This window comes from Rousettus aegyptiacus, unplaced genomic scaffold (assembly GCF_014176215.1).
Source record: "Rousettus aegyptiacus isolate mRouAeg1 unplaced genomic scaffold, mRouAeg1.p scaffold_m13_p_12, whole genome shotgun sequence".
NCBI classification, from domain to species: domain Eukaryota; kingdom Metazoa; phylum Chordata; class Mammalia; order Chiroptera; family Pteropodidae; genus Rousettus; species Rousettus aegyptiacus.
In genome coordinates this window covers 42,908,809-42,935,998 of record NW_023416287.1, presented here as the reverse complement: position 1 = coordinate 42,935,998, position 27,190 = coordinate 42,908,809, and the positions used below count along the sequence as shown (strand labels likewise).

The following is a 27,190-nucleotide window of genomic DNA, read 5'->3' as shown; positions in this document are numbered from 1 at the left end:
CTCCTGCCTTCTTCCTATTTCTTGTTAGCATATTAGTGCTAAAAACAGTGCCTGTTATCTTGTTTGTCATAGTAACTTTTAGGAAGAGTGATTTTTTCCCCCCACAGAACTCAATAAAACTATTTTCATTTTGAATGAGAAAAAAAAAAAATCCAGTCTGCAAATTTTCCCAAATTGGCCTGTGGACAAAAATAAAGAAAAACAACAACAAAAAGAATTTCTCACTGTTGGCATAGGGAGAGAATCCTCGCCTTTTCTTAACTTCCCCAAAGCACCCACTGCCCCGTGTAGCTAATGCTTATCAGTAGGGTACTTATATTCCTTTGTAGAGAACCGTCTCTTTATTCTATTCCTGCTTTTTTGTTTGTTTTTTTTTTTTGGACTTAAGCAGATGTGTTTTTGATACATAATACTCTAGTCTCTCTTGATACCACTTAAAATTATATCTGGGGCCTAGATGAGAAAAAGGCACATTTGTGAAAATCAGTACTCTGATGATTTAAAAAATATAAACAGATGATCTGGTTTCCTTGATTATTTTTGACAGTTTGGAAAATTCAAAGCCAAAAGCATAACTTCTGGGCCCAGATTCAGATTACAGGCTCTGTTTATCAAACTATATAATTCCCAAGCCTTTCTCCACTTTATGTTTTGTATGTGCAGAAATGGCATAATATTTAGAAATATCAAATGTGACAGGGGAAAAAAAAGATCAGTATTGGAAAATCAAAGAGAAAATCAACTTGGGTTATTTGAGATTTTCGACTTTTCCCAAGTCACATGCATTCTGAAAAGCAATTGCTCTAAGTTGTAATTCTTTCCAGGAGGCTGGAAATTTCTTCTAACACACTAGTGGGGAGGTACGTTAGAAGGAGAGACAGATAACAAGCAGTGACAGGAGCCTGACCTTTTCTGATTAATTCACTTTTACAAAGCTCTGTCCATGTTCATCCATCTGTCTGTCCTTCCATCTGTCCCAACTCCATTCTGTCTTACACCCATGATTTTCTGTTTCCAAAATGCAAGTCTGGTATTGGATAAATATAAGAATTGCTCTGCTTCTCTTAGTACTCTGAAGTCTGACCTGAAGTTATCCATGGGGTGTCTCTTCTCCTTCTTTTGTGATCTATGAAGGAAAAGGACACAAAAACATATAAACAGAGTCAAAATGGTATCAGATAAAATGACATCTCTTTCGGCTATCAGATCCCACTAATGGATAGGATAAAGGCAGATGATAAGTATTTTCAAAGACAAAAAAACATATATGAGATTAGATCAGCAAAATTGCCATTTCATTCTGCTTGCATATATTCAACAAGTGTTTCTGAGCACTTGTGTGCTAGGCAACATTGAGAGGCTAGGGATATAAAAATGAAAGAAGTACAATGTCTATCTTCATGTGAAATGAAATGTATGTAAGATTATTCATTGTAGCATTGGTTCAAACAGCAAAAGATTGGAAACAGCCTTTTCAGTATGAGATCAATTAAATAAATTCTGGTAGATATATACAATGAAAGTTTATGCAGTTCTATAAAAGAATGAAGAGGCTTCAGATATTCTAGTAGTAGCAAGTTAGCAAACTCAAGCCAACCTTCTAGTGAGGGCTACTAAAAAAGATGAAAAACATAGTAAAAACAGAGATCTTGCTTGAAAACAGTAAAGAGCAAACAAGTCAAGAAATTATCAGTCTAAAAATCTTTGATAAATCATGTACCAAAAAAGGTTAAGCTCAGCGCATAAAACCCCATTTACCCTGAAAATATTTCCTGATATTAAGTAAGCTACTGTGAAATTGCTATGAGTCTTGGGGGCTTTCACAGGGTCAGGGGATTATGTATCAAAACCCAGGCTCAACCAAGGCAGAGAATCTGAGAAAGGAGTTCCAGATTTAAAGGAGGATCCTAAAATGTAACCCCTATAGGGTAAAGATGAACTGTAAGCAAATCAGCCATTGTGCTTTTGCTCTTTGGGCTTGCATCCCCTCAGTTGTTTCGATAACCTCAGGCCTTGCACTTAGATTAAAGTGGTCCTGCACAGGTGGTGCCATCATGCCATTAGTTTTGTAATTATTGCTAAATAATGGTCAGTACAATAACCAGCATATAATCAAGGATAACTAGGTACACAAATAAGATAGGATGAGTAAGAAGCAGAAGAAATAGCAGGCAACAGAAGCAGATGCACAGAGATGTGAAATATTGGTATTATTGGGCACAAAATAGAAAACAACAATGGTTACTATGTTAGAGATTTAAAAAAAAAAAAACAAAAAAAAAACCCCAAGCTTGAAAATATCTACAGGAAAGAAGGAACTCTAAAAAGTGACATAACAAATCTGAACAAAGAACCAAATAAAACTTTTAGAACTGAAAAGGATGATGACCAAAATTAAAAACTTAAGTGGAAGAGTTTTAACAGCAGATTAGACACAGCTGAAGAGAGCATTCATTAACTAAAGTCATCCAGAATGCAATACAAATGCAGGAAAAGAAGAGAAGCTAAAGATAGAGTAAGAAGGTCCAGCATTCCTTTAGTTGGATTCCCAGGAGTAAAGGAGTGAATGGGTAGGGATTTATGTAATCAGATAATAGCAAAAAAATTTCCAGAACAGATTTAGGATTCCAAAAGCCCATGGAATTCCAAGTAACATAAATAAAAAATCCACACCTGGCCATATTATTATGAAACTGAAGGAAAAGAAAGGCAGAGAGATCATCTTAAAAGCAGCCAGACATTGGTACATAGGATCTCTTTGAATTTTTTTCCTACAACTGAATGTGAATCTGTAATTATCTCAAAATGAAAAGTTTAATAATTTGTAAAAAGCCAGAAAAAATAAACATATCCTGAAAATGTGTCATAGATTGACAGCTGCCTTCTAAAATGTGACAGTAGAAGCCAGAAGCTAGTGGAAAGGTATCTCCAATGTGCTGGAAGAAAACAACTGTCAATCTAAGTTCCGTACTCAGCAAAAATATCTTTAAAGAATAAAGGTGAAAGAATGTATCTGCAAGAATGTGAGTTTTGCTCAGTTTTGAAAGGATATAAAGGTAAACACATCTAATAAGTATTTGTTGAGCATTTACTGTGTGTGTGCACTGGGATCACGTGCTAGTTGGGGAAGACAAGAAATAAACAAGTACATAAATAATCCATTGCCAGATTGTGATACCTGCGTATCCCACGCAGAGGCTTTCACAAGCCAACAACTACATTTAGTGCTCAATGTCAACAACAGAGGTATTTATTCAAATTCTGTGCCAGATTTGGGAAGCATGCTGGGATCTACAGTGCCAAACCTGCTTTTCTGACACTTAACTGGTAACATTTGACCTACCTAGTTAATTTCTTCTGTTGATTTCTCTGTATTACTCTCATTAAAGCATTCAGAGAGAAAAGAGCACATATAAATGTATGCAGCTCAGTGAATATCCCACGCTGAGCACACCTGGTAACCAGCATCCTGAATCCTTCCTCATGTTCTCTTGCAGTCCATCTGCCACCAAAAGTTACCACTGTCCTTAAGCTAATATCACATATTCATTTTGCCTGTTTCTGAACTTTATATAAATGGAATATGCAGTACATGCTCAGTACATATTTTCTGGCTTCTTTTATTCGGTATTATATCTGTGAGATGTAATCATGTCATTGTCTCTATCAGTGGTTTCTTTTCTTCTATTGTCCTATTTTATTTTCTGACTATATCACAATTTATTTAACCTATTCTATTCATGGACATCTGGGTCATTTCCACTTTCTTTTAATAATTTTTCTACTGAAAAAAATAAAAAATCTCTGACAACCAAACTAAAAGATTTTTTCATTAGCATACTTAAGCAAAATGAAATTCCAAAGGATATATTTCAAGTAGATGGAAAATTATTCCACACAGAAGGTCAGAAATGCAAGACATGAAAAAAAAGGGGTAAATATTTGGATAATTGTAAATGTACATTTACTATGTAAAACAATATTTCGTTGAGGTTTAAAATATAGTTAAAATATATGATAACAAATAAATAAAAGTCAGGAGTTAGGTGAATGGAGTTAAAGTATTCCACAGGCTTTGTATTGTCAAACAGTAAGCTTTGGTAAGCTAAGGGTCATGTTGAAAATTTTAGGATGAAAATAAGAGAATGGAAATAGACCGAATAGAGGAAAAACGAAGTCCTAAAAAAATCAACAAATCAAAAGAGAGGAAAGAAGAAAAAAACAAGCAAGTCAAATCGAATGCAAAAAATAGATTTAAATCCAAATATATCAGTAACTACATTAAATGAAGTAGATTAAAGGTGTAAGTTAAAAGATGAAGATTTTGAGATTGGGGAGAAAAATTTAACTACAAACTGTTCACAAGAGACACTTTAAAACATAAGGATATAGAACTTTTGTGGAAACATGGCAGAGTGAGAGATGTCCCAAGATCTCTTCCCTTGAAACAATAACAAACTGAACATCTAAAATTCAACAAAAAACACCCAAACTTCACACCAGCACGTCTGAGCATGGGATCTGCGCATAAGAGCTACCACAGGTCAGAAGCCCGGGTATCTGGCGGTGGTCTGGGAAATATAAAGAAGCTGCCTCTAGCAGCCACTACCTGCAGGAGGAGGGGGAGGGGTGAAAGTGTGACGACTTCCCTGATCAGCCTGCTTGGGACTGCTGTGAGCTCCCCGCACTGGGTGGAAGGGCCCAGTCATCAGGGCAGAAAACAAAAGCAGAACTGGACCACAGAGAAACAACAGTTGATTTTTACTGGCCCCAATTGCAAAACCAAAGCTGAGCCACAGCCCCCAACTTTCAACCCAGAGGGACCCTCCCCCATAACATCTGAGACCAATCACCACGGAGCCACAGGGAAATCTGAGTAAACACTGCTGACTGAGACTGTCACTGACACTGACAGGGACTGAAACTGAGAGTAGAAGCATGATTAAATATCTACAAGAAAAATTTTTAAAAAGGTATTATTTAGGCTTTATATAAAGCAGGGATCCAAGAGGCTTAGATGTCACCTACTGGAAACCAAATGAAAAAAGCACCTTCTTTGCAACAGGCTAAAGAGAGACCTTTATATAATAAAACTTCTTTCTGGAAAAACAGCAGAATATACTTCCATAAATGCCTAGGCGGAGATATAATCCATTAAACACCATGAACAGCCAAGGTGACAAGGCATCTCAGAAAGGACGAGAAAAATCTCCAGAAAATAAGCTTATAGACGTAGATATATGAGACTTAAATGACAGAGACTTGAGGATGGTACTTTTGAAAAAACCAAATGACTTCTGAAAAGAGTCATATCAAAAATTTCAGGAATTGTAAAAAACAACTAGTGAACAGAGCAAGGAGATTGAAACCCTCAAAAAGAAAAGAATGGATCTTATGGAGATAAAAAAAAAAACACACTGCAAGAGTTGGAAAAAGGAAATAGCAAGCTTGGGAAATAGAGTTGACCAAATGGAGGAAAGGAACAGTGATATCAAAGACAGAAATCTAGAAGCAAATCAGAAGGAAGAAGAGAGAAATTAAAGAATGAAAAATAATAAAAGAGAAATTCAAGAACTAGCTGATACCATCAGGAGATGAAACAGAATAATGGGCATTATCAAAGGCAAGGAAAAGGAGCAGGGACTAGAAAGTATTTTCAGACAAATAGTGGACGAGTTTCCTAAATCTAAGGAATGAATTGGAGCTTGGAATTCAAGAAGTCAACAGAACACCCAATTATCTCAACCCCAAAAGGCCTTCACCAAGACACATTATATTAAAGTTATTAAAAATCAGTGACAAAGACAGAATTCTCAAGGCAGCCAGGGAGAAGAAAATGGTAACCTATAAAGGAAAAACCCATTAGATTATCATGGGACTTCTCATACTCTTCCAAAAAATCGAGAGGAGGCAATACTTCCCAACTCATTTTATGAGGCCAATATTACCTTGATACTAAAACCTGGTAAAGATAACACACACAAAAGAAAACTCCAGACCAATATATCTCAGGAACAGAGATGCAAAAATCTTAAATAAGATACTAGCAAACCAAATACAGCAACATAGTGAAAAGATTATACACCACAATCAAGTGGGTTTCATTCCAGAGGCACAGGGATGGTTCAACATACGCAAACTTATTAATGTGATATACCACATAAACGAATTTAAAAAACAAGAATCATATGATCATATCAATAGATGCAGAAAAAACTCTCACAAGATACAGCATCCATTTTTGAATAAAACACTTAGCAAAATCAGTATAGAAGAAAAACACTTAACATAATAAAGGCTATGTATGACAAACCCTCAGCCAACATTAGACCAAATGGTGAAAAACTAAACCTTCCCTCTAAGATCAGGAACAAGGCAAGGCTGTCCACTATTGCCACTGTTATCAGTATAACATTGGAGGTCCTAGCGAGTGCAATCGGGCAAGAGAAAGATATAAAAGGCATCTAAATAGGAAACAAAAAAGTCAAACTGTCACTATTAGAAGATGATATAATTATCTATATCAAAAACCCTAAAGATTCCACAAGAACACAACTAGAAACAATAAGCAAATACAGTTAAGTGTCTAGATACAAAATCAACGTTCAAAATTCCATAGTGTTCCTATACTCTATTAATGAAGCATCAGAAAAAGAAGTGGAAAAAATAATTCCTTTTGCAACTGCAAAAAAAAAAAAAAAAAGAATAAAATACCTAGGAATAAATTTAACAAAACATGTGAAGACCTATATAATGAAAACTATAAGACCCTATTAAAAGAATCAAAGAAGATACATAGAAATGGAAAGTTGTTCCATGTTTTTGGATTGGAAGAATCAACATAGTTAAAATGACCATATTACTTAAAGCATTATATAGATTTAATGTAAACCCCATCGAAATTTCATCAGCATTTTTAAAAGAAGTAGAACAAAAAATCATCAGATTTCTATGGAGACACACAAGACCCCGAATTGCTAAAGCCATCCTGAGAAAAAAGAACGAGGCTGGAGGCATCACTCTGCCCGACTTCAACTTATACTACAAAGCGACAGTAATCAAAATGGCATGGTATTGGCAGCAAAACACACGAACCAGTGGAACAGAATCTAGAGTCCAGAGATAAACTCGTGTTTATATGAGCAAATAATTTTTGAGAAAAATGCCAAAAACATACAATGGAGAAAGGAAAGCCTCTTCAGTAAATGGTGCTGGGACAACTTGAAAGCCACCTGCAGAAGAATGAAACTCGACTCTTGTCTATCACCACACCCCAAAATGAACTGCAAATGTATTAAGGACCTGAATATAAGACCTGAAACAATAAAACGCATAGAAAACGTAGAACTCACCTCAGGGACCTTGGACTTAAAGAGGATTCTATGAATTTGACCTCAAAGGTGAGGGAAATAAAAGGTAAAATAAATGAATGGGACTACATCAAACTAAAAAGCTTCTTTTCTGGAAAAGAAATAGTCAGCAAAGTAAACAGACAACGATCCAAGTGAGAAAATGTATTTGCAAGCAATGCCTCTGATGAGGGCCTACTATTCAAAATATACAAAGAACTCATACAACTCAATAACAAGAAAAAAACAAACGATCCAATTAAAAATGGGCAGAGGACCTGAACAGACACATCTCCCTAGAGGACATACAAATGGCCAGTAAATATATGAAAAAATGTTCAACATCCCTAGCTGTTAGGGAAATACAAATCAAAACCACAATGAGATACCATCTCACACCTGTGAGAATAGATATAATCAACATGACAAGTAACAACAAATGTTGGAGAGGATGCACAGTCCCACTCCTGGTGGGATTGCAAATTGGTATAGCCACTATGGAAAACAGTATGGAGGTTTTTCAAAAATCTTTGATCTACCATGTGATCCAGCAATCCCTCTACTGGGTATTTACTCCAAAGACTTGAAAACCCATATTGAAAAGATATATTTTACACCGATGTTCATAGCAGCATTATTCACAGTGGGCAGAACATAGAAGCAACCGAAGTGTCCTATGATAGATGATTGGTTAAAGAAGCTGTGGTACAATGGAATATTACTCAGCCATAAGAAGAAAGAAAATACTGCCATTTGCAACAACATGGATGGACCTTGAGATAATTAAGTGAAATAAGCCAGACTGAAAAAGCTGAAAACCACGTGATATCACTTATATATGGATATAAACCTTAAAGCAACAAATGAGTAGGATAAACAAAAAGAGACTCGTGGACATGGAATATAGACTAGTCGTTACCAGCGGACTAGACAGTAGTGGTTAGTAGGTGTTTCGGAGGAGGGCGAGGTAGATAGGATACATGGAGTCAAATATAGGTGGGTAGGGAGATGGTGTAGTGGGTAAGGGGGATCAAAATTATGGTAGCTGAAGAAAACTTGACTTTCAGTGGTAAACAGAATAAAATATACAGATGTGAAGTGATAATGTACACCTAAAAATTATATAATTGTATTAACCAATGTTATCCCAATAAACTTAATAGAAAAACATTTTAAAAACATAAACACACTTGTTGAAATAAATAAATAAAACAAGGATATATCAAAGTGACATTATTAAAATATTTAGTAAAATCATATATAATGTAAATAGTAACCAAAAGAAAACTGAGGTCATTTTTTTAATGTGAGAACAAATCGTTTTTATAATAAAAGTATTACTGAAGTAGAGAGGGTTAGCATTTTTAAAGAGTTTTATTAAAATAGAGCTAATATACAATTTTATATTAGTTTCGGGTGTATACCTTAGTTACTTGACATTTACATACCTAATGAAGTGATCACCGTAAGACTAGCAACGATCCGACACCCTACAGCACTATCACAATATTATTGACTATATTCCCTCTACTGTATATGACTTGATTTATAACTGGAAAATTGTACATCTTATTCCCCTTCACCTTTTTTTCTTTTAATTTTTCAATTACAGTTGACATTTAGTATTATTTTATATCAGTTTTGGGTGGACCACATAGTGGTTAGACATTTATATAATTTACAAATTGATCCTCCTGACTAGTCTTTTACCCACCTGGCACTATACAGTTATCACAATATTATGACTGTGTTCCCCATGCTTTACTTTACATCCCCTCTCTGTTTTGTAATGAAGCTTAGTATTTTATAGTGACAAAAGATTGGATTCACCAAGAGAATTTAAATACTTATTCTATGACCTATCAATCTCATTCTTAGGTATATAATGTAGAGAAAATCCTAAGGACACATATGTAACAATGTTCAAACCTGTTTTTTAAAATAAACACTGAAAACAATGGAAATATCCATCTGCAGAATAGAGTAATAAATTATACAATTATACAATATAATAAATACTGTACATCAGAAAAGGGATGACATGTATAGTAACTTGAATAAATATTACAGAAGTAATATTGAGTCTATGAAGCAAGGAAAAAGAGTATACATATATGATTCCACTTAGGTCAAATTCAATAAGAGGGAAAACTAAACCATGTTGTTTAGAGATGCATAGAATTGAGGTATAAAAAGCAAGGTCATTATTACCATAAACGCCAGTGTGTTTGTGTGTAGGGGGGGCAGGGATTTCACTGGAAGGGAACCATTGTGGGGCCCTCTGTGGTCCTGGCAGTATTATTTCTAGATGGGGTAGTGATAGCATGTTTATTTTCTTTATGTGTTTCTTCATATTAATGTTTTATGGTCATCAGATCCATCTTTTCTTCACTGTTTGTTTTCTAATTATGTTGCCTTTTATAAAATTGTTAATAGTGTTCTGTGACATGGGTTTATGGTTACCTGGGTAACCTTTACTTTACTTATATTCTATTTAAAAAATTTGGTGGGTGGTTAGGTTAGACATAGAACTTAAACTTGAGAGTTAAATACTGTGTGGATTTAGCAACCTAGCAATTTGATCACTGTCTTATTTTGGAGTTTGTGTGATTATAAAATGATACATATGTCCTTGGTTCAACACCTAATTCAGGCTGTTTATGTTAAGGGTTGAAACACCCCAGTCACTAGCATTCAAAACTAGTCTTTTTTTGTGGGTATGTACTGAATTAGAACTGTAATTTCAGTTCTTAAAGGAACCTAAGCAATCCTGCATTTCTAGGCACCTTTGAGCAGATATATAGATGTATCAATGTAGCTTTGCAGTGTGGTGGTAGAGCTGGCTCCCACTAGCTCACAAAGAGCTAATTGTCTGTATCTAACTTTTTTCCCCACCCATCCCCACTCCCCTTGCACTGTGATATAAACAGTTTGTTTTCTATATCTATGTCTGTTTCTGTTTTGACTTATTTATTCTTTTTTTTTTTTGTAGTTTTAGATTCCACATTTAAGTTAAATGATATATTTGCCTTTCTCTGTCTGACTCATTGCCCTTTTAGATCCATCCATGTTGTCACAAATGGCAAAATCTTTTTATTGCTGAATAATATTCCATTGTGTGTGATGTTTATGTATATAGTTGCTTCTTCTTTATCCATTCATCTGTTGATGGATATAGGTTGTCTCCATATCTTGGATATTGTTAAGTAATCAACATAGAGTTGTATATATCTTTTCAAATTAATGTTTTTGTTTTCTTTGGATAAATAATCGGAAGTGGAATTATTGGGTCATATGTTAAATTTATTTTCTCTTTTGTTGACCTTGCCTAAGGAGACATATCCAAAAATAGTACTAAGAGCAGTGTCAGAGAGTTTACTGCCTATGTTTTATTTTATAAATTTTATAGTTTTAAGTTTTACATTTAAATCTTTAGTCTGTTTTGAGGTTTTTGTTTGGTTATTTTATTTTATTTATTTTTTTGTATATGGTGTAAGAAAGTGGTCCGGTTTCATTTTTTGCATGCATCTGTTTACTTTTTCTAGCACCACTTATTAAAGAGATTATCTTTATCCCATTGTGTATTCTTGCCTCCTTCATTGTAGATTACTGACTATATAAATAAGGATTTATTTCTGGCCTCTCTATATATATGTTTTTATGCCAGTAGCATACCGTTGTTTTATTATTGTCGCTTTGTAGTGTGGTTTGAAATCGGGGAGCATATATCCGACTTTGTTCTTTCTCAAGGTTTCTTTGGCTATTCAGGGTCTTTTGTGATTTCATGTAAATTTTAAGATTAATTCTAATTCTGAGAAGAATTCTACGGGTATTTTAATAGGGATTGCATTGAATCTGTATATTGTTTTAGGTCATATTAACAGTATTAATCCTTTAAATCCATGAGCATGGTATATCCTTCCATTTATTTATATCCTCTTCAGTTTTCTCTTCAGTGCCTTAAAGTTTTTAGAGTTCAGGTCTTTCACCTCTTTGATCAAATTTATTCCTAGGTGTTTTATGCTTTTCGATGCAATTGTAAATGGGTTTGTTTTCTTAATTTCTCCTTTTACGCTTTCATTATTGGTGTATAGAAACTCCTCCGATTTCTGTATATTAATTTCGTATCCTGGAACTTTACTGAATTCATTTCTTAGTTCTAACATTTTTTTTGATGGCGTCTTTAGGGTTTTCTGTGTATAGTATGTTGTCTGCAAATAATGCAAGTTTCTTTCTTCCTTTCTGTTTTGAATGCCTTTATATCTTTTTCTTGTCTGATTGTTATGGCTGGGGCTTCCAATACTATTTTGAATAGAAATGGCAAGAGTGGACATTCTTGTCTTGTTCTTGGTCTTAGAAGAAAAACTTTCAAGTTTTTACCATTGAGTGTGATATTACCTATGGGTTTGTTATATATGGCTTTTATTATGTTGAAGTATGTTCTTTTTAACTACTTTGTGGAGAGTTTTTATCATAAAATGATGTTGAATTTTGACAAATGCTTTTTCTATATCATATGATTTTTATCTTTCATTTTGTTAATGTGATGTATCATGATTGATTTATAGGTGTTGAACTATCTTTGCATCCCTGGAAAATTGGCCTGTAATTATTATTATTTTTTTGTAATGTCATCTGATTTTGGAATCAGGTTAATGCTGACTTCCTGTTCTGAGTTTGGGAGTAGTTTTAATTTGCAGTTTTTTTCAAATGTTTTGAAAAATTTTTCAAATAGTTTAAGAAGGATAGGTATTAATTCTTTAAATGTTTGATAGAATTCACCTGTGAAGCCTTCTGATCCTAGACTTGTATTTTTTGGGAGGTTTTTTATTTTTAGTGCTGCTTCAGCTTCATTGCTAATAATCAATCTGTTTAGATTTCTGTTTCTTCCTCATTCAATATTGGAAGGTTATATGCTTCTAGAAATTTATCCATTTTTTTTAGATTGTCAGATTTGTTGGAATATAATTATTTGTAGTAGTCTTTAATGATTCTTCATATTTTTATGGTATTGGTTGTAACTTCTGTTTCATTTATAATTTCATTTATCTGGGCTCTCTTTTCATCTTGGAAAGTTTTGCATCTTTTCAGAGAACTGGCTCTTTTATTGATCTTTTCTGTTGTTTTTCTTAAAATTCTATTTCATTTATTTCACTCTGATCTTAATTATTTTTTCTCTTCTGTTTACTTTGGATTTTGTTTGTTCTTTTTCTTCTAGTTCCTTTAAGTGTAAAGTTAGATTGTTTATTTGGGATTTTCTTGTTTCTTGAGGTAGACATATATATAGCTATGAACATCCCTCTTAGAACTGCTTTTGCCGTATCCCATAAATTTTGAAAAGTTGTGTTTTTACTTTCATTTGTCTCAAGTTAGTTTTTGATTTTCTTCATGATCCATTGGTTGTTTAGTAACATGTTGTTTAGTCTCTACATATTTGTGTTTTTTCCAGTTTTCTTTTTGTAGTCGATTTCTAGTTTCATGACATTGTGGCCAGAAAAGATGTTTGATATAATTTACATCTTGTTGAACTTATTGAGGATTGTTTTGTGGCCTATTATGTGATCTATCCTGGATAATGATCCATGTGCACGTGAAGAAAAATGCGTTTTTTGCAGGTTTTGAACGAAATGTTCTGTAAATGTCTAAGTCAATCTGGCATAATGTGACATTTAAGGCCACTTATTTCCATATTAATTTCAGTCTGGATGATCCATATGAGTAGGTTATTAAAATTCCCTACGATTATTGAATTATTGTGAATTTCTCCCTTTATATCCATTATTACTTGCTTTACATATTTAGGTGATCCTATGTTGAGTGCATAGATACTTATGATTGTTCTATCCTTTTCTCATTATATAGTGTCCTTCTTTGTCTTTTTTTACATTTTTTTAAAGTACATTTTATCTGATATGAGTATCACTACCCAGCTCTCTTTTCATTTCTACTTGTATGGAATGTCATTTTCCATCCCTACACTTATTCAGTCTGTATGTGCCTTTCAATTTGAAGTGAGTCTCTTGAGCAACATATAGACAGGCCATTTTTAAAAAATCTTTTCAGCCACCCTATGTCTTTTCATTGGTGAATTTAATCCATTCACAAGAAAATGATTAAGTTTATTCTTTTTGTCATTTTATTCATTTTTTTTTTTGGTTGCTTTTGTAGTTCTCCTCTGTTCCTTTCTTCTTGTCTTGATCTCTTCCCTTGGGGTTTGCTGGTTTTGTTTGGGTTCCTTTCTCTTTATTCTTTGTGTTTATCCTTTTTGGTTTTCTGGGTTTGGGTTTACATAGCTTTATGTATATCATTCTGTATCTATACCAGTCTATTTTAAGGTGATAGGTATTTAAGTTCGACTATATTCTAAAAGGACTACATTTTTACCCACCTCTACACTTCCTGTTTTTGAATGTCTGATTTGCTCTACTTATTAAATATTTGACTTCATCTGTGAGATATTTTCCTCTCTCCTGTTTTTTTATTTGTACTTGTGGCCTTACCTTTTCTGTTTAAAGAAGATCTTTTAACATTTCTTGTAAAGCTGGTTTAATGGCGATGGACTCCTTTAGTTTTGGCTTGTCCGTTAAACTCTTTATCTCTCCTTCAATTCTGAATGATAACCTTTCTGGTTAAATTATTCTAAGTTGTAGGTTTTATTTCTTTCAGCACTTTAAAGATGTTCTGCCACTGCCTTCTGGCCTGTAAAGTTGCTGCTGCAAAATCAGATGATATACTAATGAGGGAGAAGGTTTCTTTTGTATGTCACTAGTTGTTTTCCTCTTGCTGCCTTCAAGATTGTCTCTTTAACTTTTGACATTTTAATTACAATATGGTTAGTGTAAGTCTCTCTTGTGTTCATCTTGTTTAGAACTCTGTTTCCCAGACCTGGATGTCTGCTTTCTTTTCCAGGTTAGGAAAGTTTTTAGCCATTATTTTTTCCAATAAAGTTTTTGTTACTTTCTTCTTCAGGAATCCCTACAATGCAAATGTTAGTGTGCTCGATGTTGTCCGAGAGGTTCCTTAACCTATCTTCATTTTTTAAAATTATTTTTTCTTTTTGCTATTCTGACTGGGTGATTTCCACTAGTCTGTTTTACAGGTCGCTGATTCGTTCTTCTCTGTTAGCTAATCTGATTTTGATTTCTTCTAGTGTATTATTGTATTCTACTTAGTCCTTTGTTATACTTTCTCGCTCTATGTTGAAGTTCTCCCTAAGTTCTTCTATTCCACTCACAAGTTTGGTGAGTATCCTTGGGGCCATTTCTTTTCATTCTTTATCAGGCAAATTACTGATCTCTGCTTCATTAGGTTGCCCCTCCCCCCTGGGAGTTTTCTTTTTCCTATGTGTGGGAGATATCTTCTGTCTTCATTTTGTTCACCTTTCTATATTTGTTTATATAAATTAGACAAAATAGCTCTCCCAATCTTGAAAAAGTGGTCTTATGCAGCAGCAAACTCTGTGTAGGCTGTGTATGCCAGGTGGTTTTGGGAGGCAGTCTGGGAGCCAAGCATGTGCCCACGGCATCTGGGGAACTGGCCCACTAAGCTATAGCAACTCCATGAAGGGAGGCCAGGTTCATGTAGTAATGCTCCGTTAAGCCTGCTTTCTCCCTTTGTTTGTAGCCAAAATGGGCACTTGGAAGTGCAGCTGGGAATGTGCTGCAGCGATCTTGCAGGTAAACCAGAGCATCTGGACAGAGAACCCACCTGTCCAGTGGAATTGGAGGGGGATGTAAACAAGGGTGCTCACTGGCACCTCCAGTCCCGGACAAACCCTGCAGATCCTGGAGGGTTCCTGCAGTTTCCCATGCTTCCCTATTTGTTCTTTTTCTCTCATTTATTGTTCAGAAGCTTTCAGTCATCCTTTAGCTGTCTCTCAGGAGTAATTGCTCTCTATATAGGTATATATTTCAATATGCTCATAGAAGGGATAAGTTCAGCATCCTATGTTGCCACCATCTTGGACCTCCTATTTTTAAAAGTCTTAAGTAATTTTTGAAAAAAATGAAATGAATGTTCTCAGTGTAAAAGGCAACAATAAGATGTTTCCATCTAAGAAAAAAGAAAGACTGATGAATTACACACGAGTTCTGTTGAAAGTAACATTTACCTCTTTTCTTATATTGACCCAGGTTAACTTTGAGGAATTTAAGGAAGGTCTTGTGGCAGTGTTGTCATCCAATGCTGGTGTTGGCTCCTTCAATGAAGACAGTAGTTCTTTGGAATCAGGTAACAGGAGTTCCTCCTCTTGCCTTTAATTTATTTTTATTATCTTACCTTCTGGAATATAATATTCTGCTTGAAGGAACTAGTAGGTCAGAGACTAAATTCTAACCCCACTGTATTACTGCTGAGCTGTGACTGCCGGGACCAAACATTTCTGTTTCTTCTTTTGTTTCCTTATTTGTAAAATAGTGTTGTAAGGTAAAAACCCTGTTGTTTTCCTTTAGACTGCACAAATACTCTTAATACTAGCGCATTCTGGTCATCAGGTGGGTGGTAGTTTTTCCCACACTTGGCAATTCTCTGACATCAGCTGAATGCCCTACTATTTTAAGTCAATTCTGACATGTTATGCCCGGAGATAATGTAAGGTACTGCAGGTTAAGGGCTCAGTCCCATTAGTCCTCAACTTCAGATGCTAATAGCAAGTCCAGGTTGTCACCTATGCTTCTGAACAAAAGCTTTGATTCAGAGCATCCCATGACCCTCTCCTTGGGTTTGATTAATTTGCTAGGGCAGCTCACAGAATTTAGAGTAACATTTTACTTACTAAATCACTGGTTTATTATAAAGCATATAACTCAGGAATAGCCAGAGGGAGGAGATGCATAGGGCAAGGTTTAAGGAAAGGGCACAGAGCTTCTGTGCCCTCTCCAGATGTGCCACTCTCCCCAGTTTCTACATTTGCCCTTTCCAGGTGTGCTACTTTCCCCACTCTTCACTTGTTTACTAACCCAGAAGCTCTCCAAACCCTGTCCTTTTGGGTTTTTACGAAGGCTTCATTACAAGGACCTGACTGATGAAATCATTGGCCATTGGTGGTTGAACTCAATCTCTAGCCTCTCTCCCTTCCCTAGAGTCAGTGGAGGTGGAGCCAAAAGTTCTAATCTTCTCATCACATGGTTTGTTCTCTTGGCAACCAGCCTCCATCCTTGGATGCTTTTCAGAAGTCACCTCATTAATATAAACTCAAGGGTGGTTACTCTTATTAGGTAAGTCCAAGGATTTTAGAAGCTTCATGCCAGAGATGGAACAAAGACCAAATATATATTTACTATAAATCACAGTATCGTGTCAAATAATACTTAGTGCTATCTCTACAGCATAGAGTGTTGACATGATAAAATGGATGTGGAGGAGTTGAAGATACCAAGTGCTTTATCTCACACTTTCAGATGTGAAGAAGGCCACTTGCCTTTTCTAACTTACAGAATTTTGGAATGTGATCATGTGATTATGAAAATGAATGTGCTTACAAGGTGAATGCCCAGTGTCACTGACACTGTGTGTCTACTCTTCGTACTAGAGAATGTGTAGTGCTTCTTAGTCTAAAATGTGTGGATCCGTGGGATGTGTTTTCAGGTCCTCCAGAGAGGCAAGAAGCTACTTTAAAACTTGAGCTTTTTCTCACTGATAACAATTTTATTTCTTTTCTTTTGGATTTCAAAGCTTTCCTCAATTAAATGGTTGTATGACCTGCCTGAAACACCACCTCTTGTGCCAGCAGCCAGGGCCCATCCCAGTGTCTACCTCCAAGTGCTTGTCCACAGAGGAAGGGTTCCCAGTACTTGAAGGCCTGACTAGGCATTGGTGGTTCTGTCACTACAGGGCTTCCCTGAGAGTCAGGGTGAACCTGGCGCCCTCCAGAATTGTGTTCATTTCAGCTGCCCGCCCCTGGTTTACCTTCCCTGTCTTGGGCCCCTTCTTTTGAATGTGGTTTAGGACTCTGCCTCCTCAGTGCCTCATTTGTCTCCTCTGCTTCATTCATAGTCACTCTTTCCCTGCTTTCTAATCTGCCAGTGCTTTCCACCATCTCCCACTATGATCAGAAAAATGTACTTTTGATACTCCAAGGAAGGAGAGTGTCATTGTGGGACCACATTCCCAGAATTTTGAAATATATCCCTGCTTCCTTATCATTCTGCTCTTGTCATTAAAAGCTATTATTGAACATATAACTAAATGTATTTTAATTTTTTGACTTGTTACTCTTTTCCTATAAATAAAAATGCACACTGAGAAGACAAAACCAGGAGTCTAGGCTTCGGGTCAGCAGTTGTGCTTTCCTGTCTTCTGTGCTGACTGAGAGGCTGTGTCTTGTGCTCTGCAGAACCTCTGGGGTGGGGGATTGGTCTGTGCCCACACTGAAATATGGTTGGCCTGGGCAACAGTACCCTTCACACCCCAAGAGAGTATGACTCTTGTGATTCTGTGGGTAGTAGAAAGTTGCCTGTTCATTTTACTGTCGTTCCTCTGCCCTTGATTCTGTCCTGACTTTCCACATGGACACTCTTTTCTGGAATAGCATTTCTTTTTGTTGGAAAGAGGGAAGCAATAGATTTCTTGACTTTTTTTTTTTTAAAACATTGAGGAATATTATGAAAAAGGTATGTGTTTTTCTGGACAGCTTATTATTCTAAGGAGAATGCTGACTGACTGGCAACAGTGACGAAGTGGGACCAGCATCAAGGATAGGGCGGGACTCCGGGCCTGGACTAGGGGTCAACTAAGGAGGGGAATTGGAAGGAGGGAAAATCAAACCTGGGAAGCAGAAACACGTGTTGGCTTCACGATGTCCAGATGTGCCGATGAGCAGACTGAGCCTGGGAAGTAGCCATGGGTGTGGGCATGGCCACCAGGGCTTTGTTTCCACTGGGGTCTGATGAGGTCCAAGCTTAGTGGGGCATGCCATAGCTTCCCTCCAACTTTTCTGCGCCTGTTTTTCCCACATGTACCACAGCTTCCCACTTCTTACCTGACACAAAAATCCCTGGCTCTACCTCAGGGGGGAAAGAAGAGGATTCTTCCTCACCCACAGTAATCAGCCAGCAGCCTCCCTACAAATGGAAACCAGAAGCAGATGCTAAAGCCTTTATTCATTTGTCTCTCATTCACCTTTTCAGCAACTTTCTTTTGACTTTCTCCATGTTCGTAGTTTGCCCCTTTAGAACACTGGCAAGTTTGTCCCCAGATTCTCTTGTTTTCCCTCTGCTGACTTGGACACTTTGCCCTCCTCTTCAGCATGTCACATGTGTTCTCTCACGTGGTGAGACTTTGTTGGACCAGGCCTTGTTAACACCTGTTGTCCCAAGGTAATTAGTAATACTGCCTGTGATTACCTCAAAGTGTCCTAGTAGCATGAGAAATTATAGTCAACCTGCATATTGTCAGTTGCCCTAAATGTCATGCTGTCACTTCACATTCTCCATGTCCCTTGTAGAACTGAGCATCCTCCTCCTAGTAACTCTTCCCACATTCCCAGTTTCTGTCTGTCATTGGCATCACCTTCTGGTTGGCCAGGATGGACCCAGCCTTCTCCTCTGATGGTCCCAAGGTCAGGGGCTGTGGACCAGCCATTTGGGGGATAAAGGAAGGGAATTGATACTTGGCCTTAAGGAGTGTGAATACTGTTGGGGTGAGGCCCAAGACACATCTGCAGTGAAATACTCCTTATTTTCCCGGCCTGGCCTTGCCTCACTGGGGCCTGTCCTTTTCTCTCCATTTGGCCCATTCTGGTTGTTTCCTTTTGAACCCATGTCCTGCCCTGGCTGCTGCCCATGTCACCCTCCCCTGTCTCTCTCCTGCCTGCCCAGGATTCTGCACAGAGTCAGTGTATTCTCTGCCTGAGAATTCTAGTGTCTCTGTGCAGACGTGGACAGGTAAGACGAAAAGTACAAAAGATTATTAAGGTTTAAGGGATTCTCATGAATCCCAAAACTAAAGTCCATACCTGCCTGTGCCTAGATGTTAGACCTGCAAGAAGCCTAAGCCTCCGAAGCTGTATCTGAGGTCTGTGCCTGCCCACGTGCACACTGCAGTCCCTTGGGCTTGGGTTCCCATAGTGAGCAGGGTGGAAAGCTACTTTCCTGTCTCTAGAGCTGTATGTTGCTTAATTATTGGAAGTTTTTTTTCTTCATAATTAAGAAGCTAGTTTTTGTTAGTCTTTTATTACATAAATAACAGCAAAATATACTCAAAAATTTAAACAGCATGTAAAATTTAGAGTAGAAAATCTTTGTCTCCCTGCCTGTCTGTCTTAGTCCCCATCCCAGGGAATAGAATAACTGCTGTTCTGTTCTCTTTGTTCCTCCAGACATTTTCTGTGTGCATAAAAGTTCGTCCGTCAGTGAGAGACATACTCTGTATCCACATTTGCACCTTCTGAAAGGGCATCTCAGTGGCATGTGTGGACCCAGAGACCACTTTAGAGGCCCACCCCCTCAAACCTCCCATTTTCTTTCCAGCTTCCTACCGTGCTGTCCCTCCAAAGTATGTGAGTGGCTCTAAGTGGTATGGCCGTAGGAGCCAGCCCGAGCCATGTGACTCTGCAACCGGAGCGAAATGTTTGCCAGAACAGCAAGCCAGGGCCACCGCGAGAAGCCAGGTCCGACGCTCTGCATCTCTGGAAAGCGTGGAGGTGGGTCGGGTCGCCTCTTCCCCACCTCAGGCTACTCAACATTGGGAAAATAATATTTCACTTAGTCATGACTGCTCACTACAGGAAGATGTGAGGAAGGAGACAGGCATTCCTGGGCATTTCATCATCAGAAGGGAGGGCACACCTGGGAGAATGACATTTTATTCTTAAATATCTCCAGGCTTACTTGTCTGCAGGGAAATTCTGGCCAAGCTCATCCTCTTTCAGACATTGGGTTGGTAGAGAGTTTGTACATGAATCAATTGTTTCTCTATGTCCCCTGCTCACCACCACCACCTTTCCCCAGTACTGTGTGAAGGTACAGTGGTAATCAGTCAAGGATAGAAATAAAAAGGTGCTTTTCTAAAGCAATGCCAAGGTTAGAAATTTGGATGTCCCACGCTCACCATTCCACCTGCCTCGAACACTTAAAATATCCTGAGCCACACATTTACAATTTGGTGAGCACATGCCAGGTCTTCTGGGGCCTAGGGAGTTGACTCTAGCCCCCATTCTTCCTGAGCTGTTCACTGTGGTTCAGAGCCTGACCTAAGAGATGGGCTGCTGGAGCCTCCTGGCCTTCATGTCAAGAAATATTTCCATGGGGCAGATCCACAGCCTGCAAATTAATTGTGGGCTTCTTAGACTTATTTTCAAGGATTTCAGGAGTTTCTTGGTTTCTGCTCTCTGTAACGAGACACCTCTGTCAGATGGGGCAATATGGTGACTTATCTTTAATAAGACAACCCCAGGCCCCCAAATTAATTTCTTGAATGTTCAACATTTGTTGAGGCAAAGAAGAAAACAAACATATGTATTTAGATCCTAAAGTCACTTATCTCAGGAACATACTAGACCTGGGCAACACCAACAAAGCCAGAATATTTGCTTTTTTATCGTTTTTTAACTTGGCCCTCGGGGATGGAGGACTGGGTTGGTCCATCTTTGTGCTACTGTTCTGCTTCTTAAAACCATCTTTGAGCCCCAGAACTAGAACATGTGTTGTCAGTTGGGCTTAATACATTAGGAGAATGGGACACACCAATTGCTCACACATTCCTGCCCGTAGCTCAGTGCCAGCTCTGAGGAGAAATGAGTGTTGGTTAACTGGCATTCATCCCAGAATTGGGCATGGGACACATAATACCTGTCAGAAGCAGACTTTGACTTTGTGGTTAGCTTCTTGGTCATAAAAACATGAGGTTTTTACTTGAGTCAGGTGTATCTTGATGGCCTGCCTTCTTCAAGATACGAAGTGCTTGCCGTGCACCGCACTGTCCCAGGAGCTCCTGGAGGAGCAGAGACCTGCTCTCCTTCTGACTGTTTGTAGAACTAATGTGGGTGGTAAGAGATGGGGTGCAAAGAAGTAAGGACCTTCAAGCCTCAAGATTCTTTCTTGTGATAGAATGTCAAAGCTCCAGGGGCACTCTTCTTGAAGAGGTGCTGATTTAGGGAGCGTTTTATTCCTGTTGGTCTAGGAGCACTTGATCGTGTTTTCATTGTGAGCTCCTACCCCGGCGCGAAGGCCACGCTGCAGAGGTGGACTTTCATTTGGAGGATTTGCGTCTCACCAGGCTGGTCCTCCTCCTCATTCCTCTTCCCTGCCCCAAGACATACCATCTACTTTTACTGGTGCTGTACTCACTGCCACATCTTCTGGGGCATTCATGTTCTTCTCTTTTCGTTTTTCTGCAGAGTCTCAAGTCAGATGAAGAAGTTGAAAGTGCTCAAGAACCTCAGAATGATTTGTTTGAAACACAAGGTAAAGCCATGGTCTTATGTCGATGTTACCTTTCACCAGTTCTTTGAAAGCTCCAAGAGCTGAGTCGTCAGATAGTGAGCCAGCTGACTGAAATTTCCTGAGAAGCATGCGATATGGGTGTTGTCCCTAGCGAGCCCCTTCTTCAGGATGGTCCCAGGTATGAGTGTGTCACTTGGTCCTCGGGATTCCCTGTGGTCAGACGCTCGGGCAGAGGCTGCTGGCTAAGGGAGCAGTGTGGTTCTGCCACATTTCACAGTCTGCAAGGACCAGCATGACACAGCTGGCAGGTGTGGCCCTGGGGTCTTAGGCATGATGCTCCCAGGGCAGGCCCTGCGCCCCCTTCCTGGTGCACGGCCTGGTGCACTGCCTGTCCTCTGCTGTGAGTAAGCAATCTCAGCATCCACCAGGGACCCTGTCTGTACCCCAAATAAAGTGTAAGACATGATCCTGGTCCTCAGGGGCCTTACGGTAGCAACGAGAAGGCAGCAGCAAATCACAGTGCGTTAGCATGTGATCTCCCACAGGGCAGAAAGTGCAGAAACTTGGTTTGGAAACAGGGAGACCAGAGTTGACCTTGAATTTCTGTTGCAGTAAGAAATTAGCAGTTGGGACTGTTTGTTCAGCATTTACTTCAGTGGATGTCAAGGGAACTGACTTAACATCCACTGGTGCTGCTGGACAAAGCAGACAGACCCCTTCATGGTAGGAAGAGCAGCCAAGCCATCACGTCTTAATTTCCTTGGACTCTGAGTCCAAGGAAGGGCTCCCAGGGCAGGTTATTCACAGGGCGATTCAGTACTTGCTCTCTTCCTAGAGAACAGAGTGGTTTCTTCCCAACCTTTCCATCTGTGTTAGAACCAACAGTAGTACACAGACACTCATGTCAAACCTCAAAGGATTTATTTACCTCCTATGCCAGCCCTGAGAAATAAACCTCAGTATCAGAATTGCTTTTAAATTTTTTTAGAAATTTTAGACATTTTAAGTTGGAAGGGATCTCAGAGTCGGCCTTTTCCTGCCTGCTCCTTTCCTTGCATTTTCCTCAGCCCAACCCACAGCAACATTTATGAGCCTGGCTTTCCTTGGGGAAACTGGTTTTCTGATTATTAGTTGGATTATTAAAGTAATCAACACCAAGGTGGCTCATCTACTTGAAAGCTCCAGACCACCGATGAAACTCAAGTCACTCAAGTCTGAATTAGGTGGAAGCAGCCCTCTTTTTGTGTTAGGCTCGCCGGGGAGTTGGGCATCTGGTTTGAAGCATGGCTCATCCATGGATAGCTCCTCAAAGACATCCTCTACATATGACCTCTTCCACAAGTTATTCCTCTGGCAGAGCCTGAGAAACATCAGCAAGCCAACTGGCTGAAGTAGGAAAGTGATGAAAACTAGCCATCTGTCACCTAAACCCACTGATGAAGCTTTGCATCTCAAGGGTACTGCACCTCCTCATGTGAGGTAGTGGATAGTATACAGTGCTATCTGTGTAGTGTTTTCGTCCAGAAAAAAATTGAGCCTGCATCCAAATTACTACTTTTTGATACTAACTTCCTTTGCAGGAACTATTAGGGATAGAGGAACAAGTTAAATAATGTCACAAGGAAATAAACAGGCAAATACAGATAGGGGACATTCTACAAAACAATTACTGATCCATTTCCTAAATAAGACAGGTCTAGGGTTTGGGGCAGGAGAAGTGTTTATGATTGAAAGACTTAAGAAAAATAATAACCAGCTACACTGCGGGGGTTCTCTTTGGGTACTGATTCAAACAAGTTAACTGTAAGAAGACTTTTGAGGCAGTTGGGAAATTGTTGATTTTGTTAGGTATGATAGTGGCATTGTGGTTATGTAAGAAAACATCCATATTTTTCAGAAATACATGCAAAGTATGTAGGGGTAAAATATGAGATCTGGGATTTACTTTCAAACACTTCAGCAATAGCAAAAAGGAAATAGTTGAAGCCAGCGTGACAAATTCTTAATAATCACAGAGCCTGAGTGACACGTGCACTAGGGTTTATAGGACTGTGCTTTTTTGGTAGGTTTGAAAGGTTTCTGAAAATTAATTTTTCAAAAACTTTTTTCTTAATTGTAGATACAAATAATGTAGTCCTCTTTTATATGCTTTCAATGGTGTGACGCTAGTAGGGTCCCTTCAGAAAAAGCTTTCCCCACATAGAGCAGAGATTCTCTGCCCCACCCCCAATAAAAGTTTTATTTTGCAAATTTGTAAATGCAGAATGAAGTTGGAAAAATTGTACTGTGATTGCACATGTACCCACCACCTAGATTCCACTTTTGGTGCTTTGCTACTCACCTGTGTCCATCTATCTGTCCATCTGATTTCAGAGTAAATTACTGGCAGGTATGTTGCCCCTGCATCTGGAGCACTGGGCTTACCTGTCGCTTTCTCTGCTTCAGGCCAGCTGCCAACCTGGGATTCCGAGGTCTCTGTGAACCCCCAGAAATCCTGTAGCCCCTTCTTTGACACCCCTGAGAGCCAAGTTCGGAGCATCTGGGAAGCGCTCGGCGTGGGCAGAAGTGGTCACCTCAGCGAGCAAGAGCTGGCTGTGGTCTGCCAGAGCATTGGGCTTCAGGAACTCAAGAAAGAGGTAAGAGGGACCAAGATAGAGCACTGTCAGTGACTGGTTCTTTGCATTGGTCGTTGTTGATATTGGATCTAGAAATTCTTTTAAGTTTTAGACACTGATTCAGTTGTGTCACTTTCTGGTCTAACCTCCTTTGATAACTCACAGTGCTCTGCTGAAGTGTGCATCCTCAAGAGTTCACCTCTGATCGTGTGGCCTGAGCCTCACTGACTTCTAAACCTCTTTACTCAGGAGTCTTCCTCTGCCTAGGACACCCTTTCCCCCTGCCTGTTTGGCCTTGTTCTACCACCCATCCCAAACACAGTGCCCTTGGAGCCTAGCTACTTTCCCAGTACCCGTATTCACCTCTGCTTTCTTCCTGCAGGGACCAAGAGGAAGAGGAACAGGCAGTGGTGATAGGGCAGGTCCCCCACCTTGCTAAAGACCCCCTTAGCCCTGCTGCCCATGGTAGACCTTGATCCTCTGGGGGCTCAAGCCATGCTCCATATGTACTTGGTCTTCCCATCACCCAACAAGTTCATGCCACAGTAGATAATGAATAGGTATTTGTGGAATTTAGGAAGTTCAAGTAGCACCGGTTCATAGCAGAATGGAAACTGACCAGGCATGTTGATTTAACAAGCCAGAACCAGGGGAGGCCAGGTGTGACCGAACAATTTGAATTTGGATGGTGACAAGCAAACTGCCCTACTTGGGGAGGGAGGGAGGGGTGAAGGGTGCGAGGGTGGATGGATGGGCCTGGGTGATTCTGGCTGGCATGTAGCTGCTTGTGGATGGAACTTCTGAGCAGAGGTGTGGTGGCTTTTGTTTAGGAACTAGAAGACCTGTTTGACAAATTGGATCAAGATCGAGATGGCAGAGTGAGTCTTGAGGAATTCCAGCTTGGCCTGCTCAATTATGGGCCCAGTTCACTTCTGAAATCTTCCACTCCTATCAAACTGAGCAGGACCTGGTCTCATTACCAGGTAAAATGGGACAATTAAATCTTGAACCGTAGCAGTAACTGCTGTCCTTCATTCTCTAGCCTTCAGCATGTGTCGCCGCAGTGAGCTGTCCTTCAGTTGGTTGGGGAGTGCACACACACGTGTAAGTGGGAGGCCGTGTGACTTAGAATCACACAGACCTTGGAGCTGATCTGATTTGCTCCTTTCTAGTTGTTGTCACTGGGTGAGTTTCCTTCTCTGAGCCTCCGGCTCTTCATCTGTGAAATGGGTACCCGCCTCATAGGGATTTTATGAGGATTCCATGGCAGTTCTTCACTATGTCTCCTCAGTGTGGGATGTACCACATTTAAGTAGGAGAACCCCCTCCTCCTTCTCCCCATCATGGTGTAGTGAGAACAGTGTCACCATAGGATTCTAGACCTTCCCTAGGATCACCTTTCATTAACCTGTGCTCTCCCCGTCCTCTTTTCCCGAATTGTGTCTCTTGTACAAAGACTGGATCCCTGCAGTTGGAGAACAGATTTTAAGCAGTAAGTTGCCATTTCATTGGTTTTCCCAGTCCTAAGATAGTAAGGCTGCCTTTAACAGCCACAGGGTGGGTGCTCCGGGCGTTTGCCAGTGCTTCTTTGCTGACATGGCTGATCCCACGGTTTATGAGCAGTGGTATAGGACCAGTAACACTGTTCACTGCCAGGCCAGGTCATCTGAGAGTCAGGTTTCTGAATCTGGACAAAGAAGAGAATGGACAAAGAAGAAGCTAGGAGTCCTAAGGGAAGGTGTCAGGCCACATAAGGTCAGAGACTACAGCGAAGTCCCACAAGCCATGCTCAGAGCTGGTGGAGCCACCTCTCTTTTAGTAGCCTGACATGGAAGCATAGCTAGTCAGGGGCCTGAGCTGTGCGTTCAGGAGTGAGGCCAGGTAGGACCCAACCTCTGTTCAGAGGCCAGCGGCCTGAAGAATAAGACCTGACTGTCCAGGAAGTGCCCTGAGCTGACATGGCTATGGAGTGGAGGGTCTCGCATCCTGTGAGTGTGGATTATGGCATGGCATGATGGTGCCAAGCCCTCAGATAAGTGCCGCAGGTGGAGATATGCCCCCACATGGTAGTCCCTGTTCACAAGCTCATAGTCCTCAGAGAGGAGGCTAGTGGGAGGAAGGCAGGTGGTACAGGTACATTTGGGTATCTGAGTTTCTTTATATGGCAGCCAGGCGTTTGTGAGCTGCCCTCTCTGCTTCTGTAAATGGGGTAAAATGCCTTCTTTGTAGAGCTCTATGATGCCCAGCATAGCTCATTGAGCACTAGCCCTTAAGTAACTCTCTTTATGGAGAGATAGGGACACAGCCGAGAGTAGACAAGGGCAGGAGGCTGCTGCATCCACAGGAGAGACAGACTGCACATGGCCTAGTGAGCCCTGCAGAAGAGGTAAGTGATGTGAGGAGAGGTGACGAGCTGACAGGGGCTCAACCACTCCAGGGCAATACCTTCTGAGCAGAGCCCTAAGCAAGAGACCAGCCATGGAAGGATTGGAGAAAGTGTTTCAGGCAATAGGACAGGCTCAGAATGTTCAGGGAGAGCAAAGATGCACTGAGGAGGGGGCAGGAGGAGGCCAGTGAGGAGGGTGTCCCTGCAGGTGTGGCAGAATTCCTGGTGGCCCGCAGGAAGGGGCTGCTGCTGCTCAGTCATGTGGCCCCACACAGCAAATGCTTGTTTTGAAGTTCTCTGGCTGGGGCAGAAAACAGCAAGGAACATAATCTTGCCCTATGGATTCTTACAGTACCTAAGGCTAACAGGTCAGCTTTCTGGCTGAGATAGTTTGGCTTTAAAACTCCCCCAGACTGTGTTTCTGAGTCCTGAGGAAATGCTCGGGCTGACTCACCTCTT

General features: G+C 39.7%; 1 protein-coding gene across 16 annotated transcripts in view; it reads left to right on the top strand.

Annotated features, from left to right (window-relative positions):
- Window positions 1-27,190, top strand: part of NINL (ninein like) — a 143,862-nt gene that overhangs the window by 71,331 nt on the left and 45,341 nt on the right. For all 16 annotated transcript variants that reach the window (XR_004953657.1, XR_004953658.1, XM_016124531.2 and 13 more), the window contains 5 exons: window positions 15,482-15,578; window positions 19,817-19,989; window positions 21,685-21,751; window positions 24,176-24,366; window positions 25,176-25,328. Coding sequence is in view for 14 of the 16 variants with exons in the window: in XM_016124531.2 (XP_015980017.2) it covers window positions 15,482-15,578; window positions 19,817-19,989; window positions 21,685-21,751; window positions 24,176-24,366; window positions 25,176-25,328 (681 nt within the window). In the remaining 2 variants the exon portion in view is untranslated. The remainder of the gene's footprint in view (window positions 1-15,481; window positions 15,579-19,816; window positions 19,990-21,684; window positions 21,752-24,175; window positions 24,367-25,175; window positions 25,329-27,190) is intronic.